General features: G+C 54.0%; 1 protein-coding gene across 1 annotated transcript in view; it reads left to right on the top strand.

Moving 5' to 3' along the window:
* MACF1 (microtubule actin crosslinking factor 1) overlaps window positions 1-12,968 on the top strand; it is a 131,369-nt gene that overhangs the window by 115,295 nt on the left and 3,106 nt on the right. The window contains exons 75-91 of the mRNA XM_034069104.1: window positions 274-447; window positions 1,186-1,341; window positions 1,453-1,659; window positions 1,793-1,912; window positions 2,101-2,270; window positions 2,436-2,595; window positions 3,196-3,390; window positions 4,105-4,233; window positions 4,313-4,456; window positions 4,546-4,734; window positions 5,037-5,154; window positions 5,589-5,752; window positions 6,860-7,022; window positions 7,551-7,705; window positions 7,918-7,992; window positions 10,600-10,717; window positions 11,479-11,690. Coding sequence (XP_033924995.1) covers window positions 274-447; window positions 1,186-1,341; window positions 1,453-1,659; window positions 1,793-1,912; window positions 2,101-2,270; window positions 2,436-2,595; window positions 3,196-3,390; window positions 4,105-4,233; window positions 4,313-4,456; window positions 4,546-4,734; window positions 5,037-5,154; window positions 5,589-5,752; window positions 6,860-7,022; window positions 7,551-7,705; window positions 7,918-7,992; window positions 10,600-10,717; window positions 11,479-11,690 — 2,649 coding nt within the window. The remainder of the gene's footprint in view (window positions 1-273; window positions 448-1,185; window positions 1,342-1,452; window positions 1,660-1,792; window positions 1,913-2,100; window positions 2,271-2,435; window positions 2,596-3,195; window positions 3,391-4,104; window positions 4,234-4,312; window positions 4,457-4,545; window positions 4,735-5,036; window positions 5,155-5,588; window positions 5,753-6,859; window positions 7,023-7,550; window positions 7,706-7,917; window positions 7,993-10,599; window positions 10,718-11,478; window positions 11,691-12,968) is intronic.

The following is a 12,968-nucleotide window of genomic DNA, read 5'->3' as shown; positions in this document are numbered from 1 at the left end:
AGCTCCTGTCAAATGTCAGCATCAAAACGTCTCCCTTCTGTATCTGATGGGAAGGAAAGCGCTTTTCTGGTCTCTTTGAGCAGATGATTTTGCACTTGATGCCTGGTACAGGTGCCGTGGTGCTTTAAGCACCGTCCTCTGCTCCCAGTGATGCACTGCTGTCATTCACTGCCTGCCCTGAGCCTCGTGTTCTCAGCACCCTGACTTGCAGCCAGCGTGGCCCCTCTCCAAGCTCTTCCCTTGTCTAACACCTCGGTGCTGCCTCCCTTGCAGGAGCTCTACAGCCAGCTCAAAGCCAAGGAGGACACCTACAGCCAACTGCTGGCCAAGGGGCGACTGATGCTGCTCAACCGCGACGACTCGGGCTCGGGCTCAAAGACAGAGCAGAGCGTAGCACTGCTGGAGCAGAAGTGGTGCCTGGTCAGCACCAAGATGGAGGAGAGAAAGGTAGTGTTGGTGATGTCCACCCTCACCCCATGAGCGGGTCTGGCAGTGGGTGCTCCCTGCTTTGCTGCTCTGTTATCCCAGGAGGGATGGAGCCAGTCAGGGCAGGAGAGGAGGCTGGGGTTTCCTTTTGGACACCTTTCTGTGTTGTTCAGATTGCGTTTGTGCTGCCTGAGCATCAGACTGTTAGTGTTGCTTATAGATAGTCATTGGAGTTGGTTAAATCCACAGAAAATGAGGGTAAATTGAATTGGGGGTTAATAGAGAGAAGTGGGAAGAAACCTCCAGCTTGGAAAGGCTTTGTTGGTTCCCACAAGACAGCAGACGAAGCCCTCCCGTGAGCTGCCTCCATCCGAGGCTGTTGGCTGGTGATGAGATAAAACAGGGGACTCAGTGGTCTCAGCCCAGAGCAAACGTGTGGTGCTGCAGCTGCTGTGTTCAAGCACCATCCACCTCATTGAGCCGCGCTCAGGAAGCCGAGGGTGACGCAGCTGCTGGGGGGTGATGAAGGTCTCCCCTTTCAGAGGCTGTTCTTGTTTGGAAAGGAAGTGTTGGCTGTCACCAAACCCCCTCCCTGCCCTACAGAAGCCGTGTTCGGGATGAGGCGAGGAGGTCCCTTTAGAGAGGGATGTTCCGGCCGGGACACAAAGGCTGCCTCTGTCTGCAAAGCCACACATAGGGAGCTCTCACCCTCTGTGTTGTGTTTCCATCCCCTTCCCTTTTCCCTTCCCCCTGCTGCAGGCAAAGCTGGAGGAGGCATTGGCCTTAGCCACAGACTTCCAGAATTCCCTCCAGGATTTCATCAATTGGCTGACGCTGGCTGAGCAGAGCCTGAACATTGCACCCCCAGCCAGCCTCATCCTCAGTGCCGTGCTGGCCCAGATCGATGAGCACAAGGTACCGGTGCCATGAGCACCCAGGGATGCAGGAGGGAGCGAGGGTGGCTCCTTACTTCCCCTGCTCGCAGGCACAGCTCCCCTTACACAGGGCACATTTTGCCGTCTGCAGGTGTTTGCCAATGAGGTGAATGCTCATCGGGATCAGATCATTGAGCTGGATCAAACTGGGAACCAGCTGAAGTTCCTCAGTCAGAAGCAGGATGTGGTGTTGATCAAGAACCTGCTGGTGAGCGTCCAGTCCCGCTGGGAGAAGGTTGTCCAGCGCTCAGTGGAGCGAGGACGGGCTCTTGATGATGCCAGGAAGAGAGCTAAGCAGGTGAGAAACATGGGAAGGATGTGACAGAGCCTGGGCTATATCCAGCCATGGAGGACAGGAGGTCCCAGCACCAGAAAGGGACTTTGGGACACCACCAGTGTTAAGCTTCAGACTGGCTCCTGTTGCTTTGCAGTTCCATGAAGCTTGGAAGAAACTGGTCGATTGGCTGGAGGATGCAGAGAATCACCTGGACTCAGAGCTGGAGATTTCCAATGATCCCGACAAAATCAAGCTCCAGCTTTCCAAACACAAGGTAGAGTTTTGCCGAAGCAAAACTGGTGCTGAACGCTGGTGAAAGGGTGCTTTGCTGGGAGGGGAGCAGGGCAACATCTCTGCTGGGAGGGCAGGGGAAAGGAATGTCCATGGAAAACATCCCTGTGGGGATCTTCACCAGCACCATGTACCTTCCTGAAGCAGCTTCATTTCCTCTGTGGTTGGCAGGAGTTCCAGAAGACACTGGGGGGGAAGCAGCCAGTCTATGACACCACCATCAGAACGGGCAGAGCCCTCAAGGAAAAAGCTTTGCTTGCAGATGACACTCAAAAGTTGGACAATTTACTGGGAGAAGTGCGGGATAAGTGGGACACAGTGTGTGGCAAATCTGTGGAAAGGTGAGTCCAGCCCCAGCCTTGCACCAGCAGCACTTGTGGGGCCATGGCAATGGTGAACACAACCAACCAGGCACAGTTCCTGGTTCCAGGCTGGAGGAGGGCAATGGAATGTGACAAAAGGAGGTGAGTTTGCTCATGGAAGCTCATGGGGATGTTGCTTTTCAGGCAGCACAAGCTGGAAGAAGCCCTCTTGTTCTCTGGCCAGTTCATGGATGCTCTGCAGGCCTTGGTGGACTGGCTCTACAAGGTGGAACCTCAGTTAGCTGAAGACCAACCTGTCCACGGTGACCTGGATCTGGTCATGAACCTGATGGATGCTCACAAGGTGAGAGTGTCGCTTCCAGCTCTGCTCTGAGACATGAGATGGGTTTGTCTTCCCCAAGAGCCAAAGAAGAGAGAAGCTTTGCTGCAGAGCTGCTTTGCTTTGCTGCAGTGGACAAGGAGGGCAAACAAGTGGGAAGAAGCTTTTGCATTACTGGGAAGGATACAGGAACTGGGGCTCCATTCTTCTGAGGTGCTGCAAGTCAGATCTGTTAAAGGTTTAGTCTGAAGGTGGCTGGATTTATAGCCCTATATGAACTTTGGTGTTGGCAGTTCTCTCCAGCATGTCTTGGAGATGGTGCTCCTGGGTTTGGATCAGCTTGTACATTGAATTCCCTGCACAGCCACTGTGTTGCAGGGGCTGGACCTTGCCTGCTCCAGGTCACAGCTGCTTCTACCAGGGTGTAAAGTTGTAGCTACACCAAAACATGCCCAGGAGCTGCCTGTTCTCCCTGGCTTTCTGCTTTCCACTCACACCAGGTTGGGTTGGATCCCTGATGTGGGTGCAGAACCATGTCCCAAACTCACTTAATTCCCTCCTTCCATATGAAACAACCCACTGGGACCGACCAGCCCTGCTCAGCTTCCCCCTCCATCCCTGCAGGTGTTCCAGAAGGAGCTGGGCAAGCGCACGGGCACAGTGCAGGTTCTGAAGCGCTCCGGCCGGGAGCTCATCGAGAACAGCCGTGATGACACAACCTGGGTGAAGGTGCAGCTGCAGGAGCTGAGCAACCGGTGGGACACGGTGTGCAAGCTGTCCGTGTCCAAGCAGACCCGCCTGGAGCAGGCCCTGAAGCAGGTGAGCAGAAGGCAATGGCTGCAAACGGTCTCAGAGAGCTTTGGTGGGCTCCAGCTTTGAGCCTCAGAGGTTTTGCCTTTGCCTGATCTCCGGGCTGAGCAGGACAGCACAGCCCTGCAGCAGTTACCAGTGAGAGCTGCAAAGCAGCAGTTGCTGTCAGTGATTTACTAAGTCTTTGCCCCAAAGAAGAGCCAATAAAGGCAGGTTTGAAAAGGGAGAAGGAAAAGATCTCACTGATGTGTGCAGCAGGAATAGAGCTGTGAACAGAGTGTCCAGGCTGGGGTTTGCTGATACCCAGTGCAAGACAGAGACCTGGACTGGAGCTAACAGGGGGTCTTCAGCCGCTGCAGGACCCATGTGCTGGTGCTGCACAAACCCAGGCCAACAAACCAGACTTTGTTCCCCTCTTTTAATTTGTTTGCCAAGTCATAGAACCATAGAATAGTCAGGGTTGGAAAGGACCTTAAGAGCATCTAATTCCAACCCCTGCCATGGGCAGGGACACCTCACACTAAACCAGGTCGCCCAAAGCTTCATCCAACCTGGCCTTGAACACTGCCAGGGATGGAGCATTCACAACCTCCCTGAGCAACCCATTCCAGCACCTCACCACCCTTAGTCCCTCTCAGCCCTTTGGTCTCCCCAGCTCCCAGCAGGGCTTTGAGCAGCATTGCAGCAGTAGGAGATCTGATGCCTTTGCTTTTGTGTCTGCAGGCAGAGGAGTTCAGGACGGCCGTGCACATGCTGCTGGAGTGGCTGTCGGAGGCAGAGCAATCCCTGCGCTTCCGAGGAGCCCTTCCCGATGATGCCGAGGCGCTGCAGTCCCTCATTGATGCACACAAGGTACTGGGGAGCTCTGGATCTCACCCTGAGCAAACTGATGGGGGAGGATGTTGCTAAATCATTGACTTGGGCCTTTCAGGAGTTCATGAAGAAGGTGGAGGAGAAGAGAGTGGATGTGAATGCAGCAGTGGGCATGGGGGAGCTCATCCTGGCCGCCTGCCATCCCGACTGCATCACCACCATCAAACACTGGATCACCATCATCCGAGCCAGGTTCGAGGAGGTGAGTGCACCGGGTGTTGTTGGGGAGGGATGGCTGCTGGGGGTTCCTGCCCAGAGCTGGGCTGATGCTCATCCCTGTGCTCCCAACAGGTTCTCACATGGGCAAAGCAGCACCAGCAGAGGCTGGAGTCTGCACTTTCTGAGCTGGTAGCGAATGCAGAGCTTCTGGAAGAGCTCCTGGCTTGGATCCAGTGGGCTGAGACAACTCTGATCCAGCGGGACCAGGAGGCCATGCCACAGAATATTGACCAGGTCAAAGCCCTCATCTCTGAACACCAGGTGAGCCCAGTCCCGAACATGGGGGTAACTTGGGAACCTGCTTCCTGCCCCTCCATGGGAGAGGTATTGACCTCTCTTGGAAGTCCCTATTGAAGCAGGAGGTGACCCAACCTGAGAGCAAAGCCAGCCCAAGGGATGAGCTCCAGCACTTGCAGATCCAAGCTGGCGCTGTGCAATAGCTTGACCACAAGCTTACCTCTCCTCTGTGGCCTTGCCATGTCCCAGCAAGGACCTGGAGCAACAGGAGACCAAAACCATCTCGAAACTGCAAAGGTTTTCTTGTCCCTTCTGTATTTTCACAGTCCTTTATGGAGGAGATGACACGGAAACAGCCAGACGTGGACCGGGTGACGAAGACGTACAAGAGGAAAGCTACTGAGCCCCCCCACGGGCCTTTCATTGAGAAGTCCCGCAGCAACAGTATGTCCCTGCTTGATCCAGGGTGGAACGTGCTAGGATGGGAGGAAATGAAATGCATAGGGAACTAATTAACTTTGATTATCAATTAAAGAGGCATCCTGCCTTGACAGGCACCAGGAAGGCAGTTGAAACTTGTTAGGAGGGGAAAATCCAGGTGGCACTTGCCAGAACCCCTGGGCTGGGGCATGTGGAGCTCATGCTGTCACTGCTCTGCAGTTGCTTTGAGATGAGGTTTTGGGTCTGTTTTGATGTTGTTTCTTGAATGCGGAGTCCAGTGTGATTCCCAAGTGCAGAGGGTGTAGAGCCATCCATCACCATGTCCTCCTGCTTGGGGACACTGCATCCCTTTGGAGAGCAGCCAGCGGGGACCGCTCAGACTTGCTGAAACCCATCCCCACCACCTCAAAGGATTCCTTTTCTCCCTTCTCTCCCAGGAAAGTCCTTGAGCCAGGCTGCCCCCCCCAGCATGCCCATTATCTCCCAGTCGGAAACAAAGAACCCCCGGATAAACCAGCTCTCAGCCCGCTGGCAGCAGGTCTGGCTGCTGGCACTGGAGCGGCAGCGGAAGCTCAATGATGCTCTGGACAGGCTGGAGGAGGTAACAGCCCCTGGCTGCTTGGGGATGGGGAAGGGAGCAGTGCTGGGGGGTGCTGAGAAGCATTTCATGTTAGTGCTGCTCTGGAGCTGCCCACTCTTGCAGGCAGCTCCTGCTGCCTCACTGATGCTCTGCCCATAATATTAAGGCTGAAACTACCTTCTGTAATGAAGTGCCTGTTAATGAACTGCTTCATGCCCCTGCAGTCGGTATCTGTAACGCCAGCCAGGCCTGTACTCCTAGTGCTTAGTTTAACGATTACTGTCTCTATCTTTTCCAAACATCTAATGTCATTTTTGTTTTTATTTATGCTTAACAAAGCAGCTATGCCCAGAAGTGAGTGTTTTTGTTTTCTGTTGCTTTTGCTGTAGGTCAGTTCAGTTTATGCGTATTAATGTTCTTTCTTTGTTGCTTTGGACTCCCGAGAATGTTGAGAGGAAAAGGAAAATGCTTAAACCCGGTGGCATTACCTTGTTGTGAACTGCTTGAGCTGGGGCGTGGGTCATGGGAGGGGGGGAGATAAAAAGGGTGCTGGTTTAATCTGGAGGGTGAGTGGCTCAGCTGAGGCCAATGGCAGAGCCGCAGGGATGGGGTTTATAGAGCTGAGCTGTGCCCCAGCCACTGTGTTACCTGGAAGATGAGCACGAGATCCCTTCTTTGCTGCTTAGAGGGAAAGGGAAAAGGGAGCAACGTGCCCAAAATGATGCCAACAATGAATGTTCTTCCCAGGCAGAGCCTGGGGAGGCATCATCCCTAACTTCCCAAGCAAAGACAGGGTGTGTGTGTGTGTGTCTGTGTGCAAGTAGCTGATATCTCTGCCTATATGTACGTATACCAGCGTGGGGATGCTGCATCCCATGTCCATGGGTCCGTGGTGCGCGGTCCACGTGGTGACTGTTGGCTACGCTGTGTGTCCTTCTGTCTGGAACATCAATCTGAGTGGCCCCTCATCTGGATGAACCCAGATGAACATTCCAGAGGGTGGGAAGTGGCTTTAGCACCAGGAGCTCGGCACAGGCTCCGCTGGAGGCCAGTGTCTGAGGATGCTGTAGAGCCAGGGATGCTGCTTCCTCAGGGATTCCCCCCTGACTCTCATGGGTTTGCTTCCAGTTGAAGGAGTTTGCAAACTTCGACTTTGATGTCTGGAGGAAGAAGTACATGCGCTGGATGAACCACAAGAAATCCCGTGTCATGGACTTCTTCCGGCGCATCGACAAGGATCAGGATGGGAAGATCACCCGGCAGGAGTTCATCGATGGAATCCTGGCCTCTAGTAAGTGCCTGAAATGAGCTCAATGTGATGAAGTTGTCCCTGCTCGAGGACTGAGATACTAAAGAAACTGGGTTCAGCCTGTACAAGAGAAGGCTCCTGAAGGGGAGACCTGAGAGCAGCTCCAGTGCCTAAAGGGGCTGCAGGAAACCTGGAGAGGGGCTTGGGACAAGGGCCTGTAGGAACAGGCCAAGGGGAATGGCTTGAACCTGCCCAAGAGAGGGGAGACTGAGCTGAGCTCTGAGGCAGAAGCTGTTCCTTGTGAGGGTGCTGAGGAACTGGCACAGGGTGCCCAGAGAAGCTGTGGCTGCCCCATCCCTGGCAGTGCTCAAGGCCAGGTTGGACACAGGGGCTTGGAGCAGCTGCTCCAGTGGAAGGGGTCCCTACCCGTGGCAGGGGTTGGAGCTGGAGGAGCTTTAAGGTCCCTTCCAACCCAAACCAGGCTTGGATTCTATGCTGATCATGCTCTGACATCTTCGATTCTGATGAGTGAGGTTCCTGTGTCAGTTGCTCATTTCTCTTTCCTTCCAGAATTCCCCACGACGAAGCTGGAGATGACAGCGGTGGCTGATATCTTTGACCGTGATGGGGATGGCTACATTGATTACTATGAGTTTGTGGCTGCTCTCCATCCCAACAAGGATGCCTACCGCCCCACCACTGATGCCGACAAGATTGAAGATGAGGTAAAGCACCAGAAGAGATGGGTCCTCGGGGGTGCTGGGGTAGTTCAGGCTGTGGAGAAGACAAAAAGGATTATGGTGGTGCTGATGCAGAATAATCAGGTGGTTCTGACAGAACCCACTGTGTTTTTGAAGGAAAGGCTGCTTGGGTCTGTGTTTTATCCAGGAGCCTCCCAAACTCCTGGTGCCTCACATCTCTCTGTTGGTGATGGCAGGTCACCAGGCAAGTGGCCCAGTGCAAGTGTGCCAAGAGGTTTCAAGTGGAGCAGATCGGCGAGAACAAGTACCGGGTAAGGCAGAGGGGCTGAATCCTGCTCCCCATTCCCACCCGGGGCAGGGGCATCACCGATGGGGTGCCGGGCACCTCGTCCTGCAGCTCCCAACAGAGGTGGCTGGGCCATGTTTGCCCAGCACCGTCCTTGGCCCCAGGGCGTTCCCTGAGCATAAAAGTGTCCCTGTTCTGGGGCAGGCGTCCCTGTGAAACGCGGCATTCACTGAGCCCGCAGCCGCCCTTGAAGTGTTCCGTGTGGATGAGTGTTCCTTCCGCTCTGTTTTCCTTACCCTGCTCCCGACCAAGGGAGGATCATTTCCTTAAAGGATCTCTTTGTACCGAGCTCGCTGTTTACGTTTGGGATCCTTCACCGGGGTGAGCCGGTGACAGAGCCGGCTCCTGCCCTGTTCCTGGTTGTGGGGCCGATGCTCACCCCCTGCCTGCACCAGGCTCCCCGAGCTCCCACCCTCCACCCCAATAGCATAAACCCCATGGATCTCTAACTCCTGCAGTTAACAGTTCTCATGGTTATTGCACTGATAATCCCATTAAATGTATTTCTTGTTTTTCTTTCCCCTCCTTTCCCCCTCAATCTTCCTCCCCCATCTCCCCTCCCGTAGTTCTTCCTCGGCAATCAGGTACAGTTTGCCTTGTGATGCTGCCTCTCTCCCCCTGAGTGTTGTTAACAAACGTAGCTCTGTGTGTCCTGTCCTTTGGTGCTGTGGGAGGATGTGATCTGTGAGCGCTGCCCATCAGAGCCTGGTACAGGGGAGTCCCTGGGCTGGGGGGGCCACCTGGAGAAAGGACTGCATTGGGCACAAAAAACAGGGGGAAATTCAATGGGAATAGCAGGATTTGACAAAAACAGAGAGATATTTCCTCTCCCTGCCTCCTTTCTCATATACATTGGGGATGCTGATGGGAAACAGTGCAAATCCCAGCACCCTGTGTGGGGAGCACTTACCTGCATGAGGTCTGTACCAGGCTCTGAGTGGGTTTGGATCCCAATCACTGTGGAATGAGAGCACTGAGTCCTCCCCCTTTAGTCCTGTAGGTAACAATAACTAAACCCTCATTCCCCTACACCTCCTGAGTAACTCCTAACTGGAGCAAGGCTCACAAAACCTGCATGTATCCCATCATGTCATGAGCTGTGGCGAGCGGGGCAGCGTGAGTGCTGGCTGGCTCAGGGGGCAGAGTCCTTTCTTTAATGGGACTGGAGCATCACATGCCATTAGCATGTGCCACTCGAATAGAAGAGCACGTTTTTCACATAGGATGATGGTGCCCTACCAAAAACATGTCCAAAAAGACACAAACTTGGGTAGCAGAGCGGCTGGATCCAAGGGAGCTCTGGCTATCATTGAGGCAGTGATTTATAGAACCGTGTTCAACAGACACTGAAGAATAAGGTCAATGTGGCAGAGGAAATGGGAATTGACTTGTCCCTGGTGCAGAACAAGCTCTCGAAGGACACCTTACACAGAGCCCAGAGAGTGGGAAGGCAGCTCCCTGCCCTCCTCATGCCTGGGGCACTGCGGCTCTGCCAAGCATGGCTGTGACTGCTCTTTCACCATGTGCCTGTTTCAGTAGGACCCTGGAGCAGGGAGACCCAGCAGTGCATGGTCCAGAGTCCCATGTCCCTGTGGGAGGAGATGCTGTTCCCTCCTGCCCCTCTGACCCACCCCAGTGGCTTTGCACTCTCTGTTTCCATTCAGTCCCCTGGGTTTCCCATTCTTATCCACCCAGGGAGAATGTTGCTGCTGGTTTTAATCATCCTGAAGGTGATTCTTGATTTCAAAGCATTCCCCATCCTCTCATCACAGCGGATGCGCTGCAGACCTGGATGCAGAGCTGCTGCATCCCAGCCAGGCTCCCGGTGTCCCACACCAGCTCTGGTGCTGAGGGCAACCAGGAGCCTGGGCTTGGCTGTCCAGGAGATTCAGGGGAGCTTTGTAAAACAGACACATGCTTCTAATTGAGGGTGCACTCGTTTGATATCGCAGGTGTTTAAAATCACTAATGAACATTGCAATCACTAATCGACATTGCTGTGGGATTCCTGCTGGATTCCCATCACTCTGCACTCACCAGAGCATCCTCATGGGGTGATCTCTGTGGCGGGGGCTTTCTGGCTGCTGGGGTCAAGTCTGAGGCTCAGTGAAGTCCCTGCACTTCAGACTTGATGAGAAGAGGTTCCTGGCTGAGCGGTGCAGCACTGCTTTGTCTCACTGATGCACTGGCACCAGTGAGCTGGATCCGCCGGCTCTGTTCCACGTGGGCTGCACCAGGAGGGGCATTGCATTGCCAGCCTCTTTATTTCCTTCACACTCAAAAGAAACTACAATTCTGGCTGGAAAAAACACATCCAAAGACCAAATCCTAAACCCTCATTCGCTGCTCTAAAAACATTCCCTTTCCAGCTTTAAAACTGAAGGATTTGGGAGTTGCATCATCCTAAAACCATGCAGCAGCAGAACTGCTGTAAATTGGTGCTTGCCTCCAGAAGGAGAAACCTGACATTCCCCAGTAGATCACTCCCAGCATGTGGAGCAGCCCGCGGTGGGAAGGGGCCGGGTCTCCCCTCTCGTGTCCCCCTTGTCTGAACTCTTCCTTGGCCCCACAGTTCGGCGATTCCCAGCAGCTGCGGCTGGTCCGTATCCTGCGGAGCACGGTCATGGTCCGTGTCGGGGGAGGATGGATGGCCCTGGATGAGTTCCTGGTCAAGAATGATCCTTGCAGAGGTAAGGCAGCTCCTGGGGTTTACACCACCAGGGTCTTCTCACCCCATAGTTGGAGAACTTGGCTGAATGAGTGGATGGTGCTGGAGGGGGTCTGGGGCATCCAAATAACAGCAGGGAGCTGGAGAAAACACATGCACAGAGCTTAAAATCAAAAGGTTTGGTGATGCTGCAACAGTGTCTGCACAGGGGTCTTGGGAGGAGGAAAGGGAAGGGATGTGGTTCTTGTTTGAAGACCCCAATGAGTGTTGCTGTGTTGTGTGCTGGGGGTCTCAGCTTTGAAGCAGTCGGCGCATACGTTGACTGTTGAGTGATGGAGTGAGCTTCACAGAGGTGACCTGAAAGATGATCTTAAGGTCATTTCGAACCCTAACTATTGTATGATTCTATGAATTCAGAAGGTTCAAAGCTAAAAGATGGTGAAATCCTGGTCTGAGGCACTCTGGGGAGAAGATGCTCAAGCCCAGCATCAGTGAACCCATGGTACTGAGGCTGTGGCCACAGGGTACGGATGGTCCAGGCTCATCCTAGTGAATAAGGAGACATTTCTCCTGTGACCTTGAACTCCTTGGTTTCTCTCTGACCTATTTCTAATACAGGTTTCCTCAGTTCGTCTGTCATCCCTTTAGAGCAGTGGCACAGGGATACCCTGAGCTGTACAGGACCATGCCCCTCAGATACAGCAGCAAGAGCTGCTGATGGTGCTGGCTCTTCTTCTAGCACCATACAAACCCTGAGGTCTCCTCCCGTTTGTCCCCTTCCAGCACGAGGACGAACCAACCTTGAGCTCCGAGAGAAGTTCATCTTGCCAGAAGGGGCCTCCCAGGGAATGACACCGTTCCGATCGCGAGGCCGAAGGTCGAAACCATCCTCCCGAGCCGCATCCCCAACACGATCCAGTTCCAGTGCCAGCCAGAGCAACCACAGCTGTGCTTCCATGCCATCCTCTCCCGCAACCCTGGCCAGCGGAGCCAAGGTGGGTCCATGTGGGAAGCCTTCCTCTTCCCTCTCCTCTAGAAACCTCCCAACCCAGCAGCATCAGGAGGTGCATGGAGGAGGAAGAGGAAGGTTGGGGCTTGGGGGCTCGGTGGTTACTGTGCTCTCTAGAAGCTGTTCATGGTGTCTGCAGCCGGATGGAGGGTGGGATGGTGCAGGACAGATTCTCAGCCCAGTCTGGGCGCTCGTGGCTCTGCAGGATGGTCCCCAGCACTCACTGTGCAGCTGAAGGCTCCTGGTCCCCAGGGCTGTGCACAGCCATGGTGCCTGGCTGGCACGCAGGAAGAAGCCATCACCCAGGGTCTCTCTTTTCCCACCACATCATCCACCCATGCATGTCGTATTTCATCATCTCTTTGGGTTTTTCCCCTTTAATTTATGTATTCCCGTTTGGTTCTCATTTCATTTTAGTGCCGTTTTCCCCCGTTCCAGATACTTCTCCATTCCTTTATTTTGTTTCCTTCCATTCATTCCCACCTCTCCCCCTCTCCTTGGATTTTCCATTTCACAGACTCCACATCACTTCTCTCGATGTTATGACAAACCCTGGTTGATAAACAGTAAAGCGAGCACCCCCCTGAGGGGATTCGATTATTCCGACTTCCAGCTCCCAAGCACCGAGGTAGAGTATGGTCTCCAGGCCCGAGGACAGGCCGGCGTGCTGCTCCCATGGAGAATTTCTGCTCCCCTGCCTGTTTTAATGCTTTCCTTGTGGTAGAGCAGCGCTTGTTGGCACCACTACCCCACGGACTGTGAGCAGTTCTCATGGGTTTCTAACTCGGATCAAGTCCAGCATCACCCTTAGGATAAAGCACAGTGGTTTGTGATTCCCATTGACGTGCTTTCGAGCCACACTGATCCCTTTGTGCTTTGAAAATTCATCATTCTTAATGCTTTTAAGCATTATCATTGGAGCAGGACAATCAAAAAGGATTTGGCTTCCAAGAGCTGGAATCCAGCAGCCGAGTTGAGACCTGAGAACCAGCCACAGCGCATGCCCAGCGCCACGCTGCTTACCCAGTGCTTGTGTTGAAGCACACGTATGATGTGTCCAGCGCTGTCACCGCCTCGGTGCTCCCAGGAGGAGGAATTCAGTTGGAGGCTATGGGCTCCTTCCCCTGACCTTGTGTTTCGGGGCTGAGGAGCACCGGGATCACTGAGCGGTGATAACTGCGGTGCTTTCATGCAGGATAAGGAATCCTTTGCAATCATCAGGCAGTCAGGCACTCATTGATTCCCTACATTCCTGCTTGCTGCC

Source organism: Melopsittacus undulatus, chromosome 14 (assembly GCF_012275295.1).
Source record: "Melopsittacus undulatus isolate bMelUnd1 chromosome 14, bMelUnd1.mat.Z, whole genome shotgun sequence".
NCBI lineage: Eukaryota > Metazoa > Chordata > Aves > Psittaciformes > Psittaculidae > Melopsittacus > Melopsittacus undulatus.
Note: the sequence above shows the minus strand (reverse complement) of the source record. Positions and strands in the feature narration are given on the sequence as shown.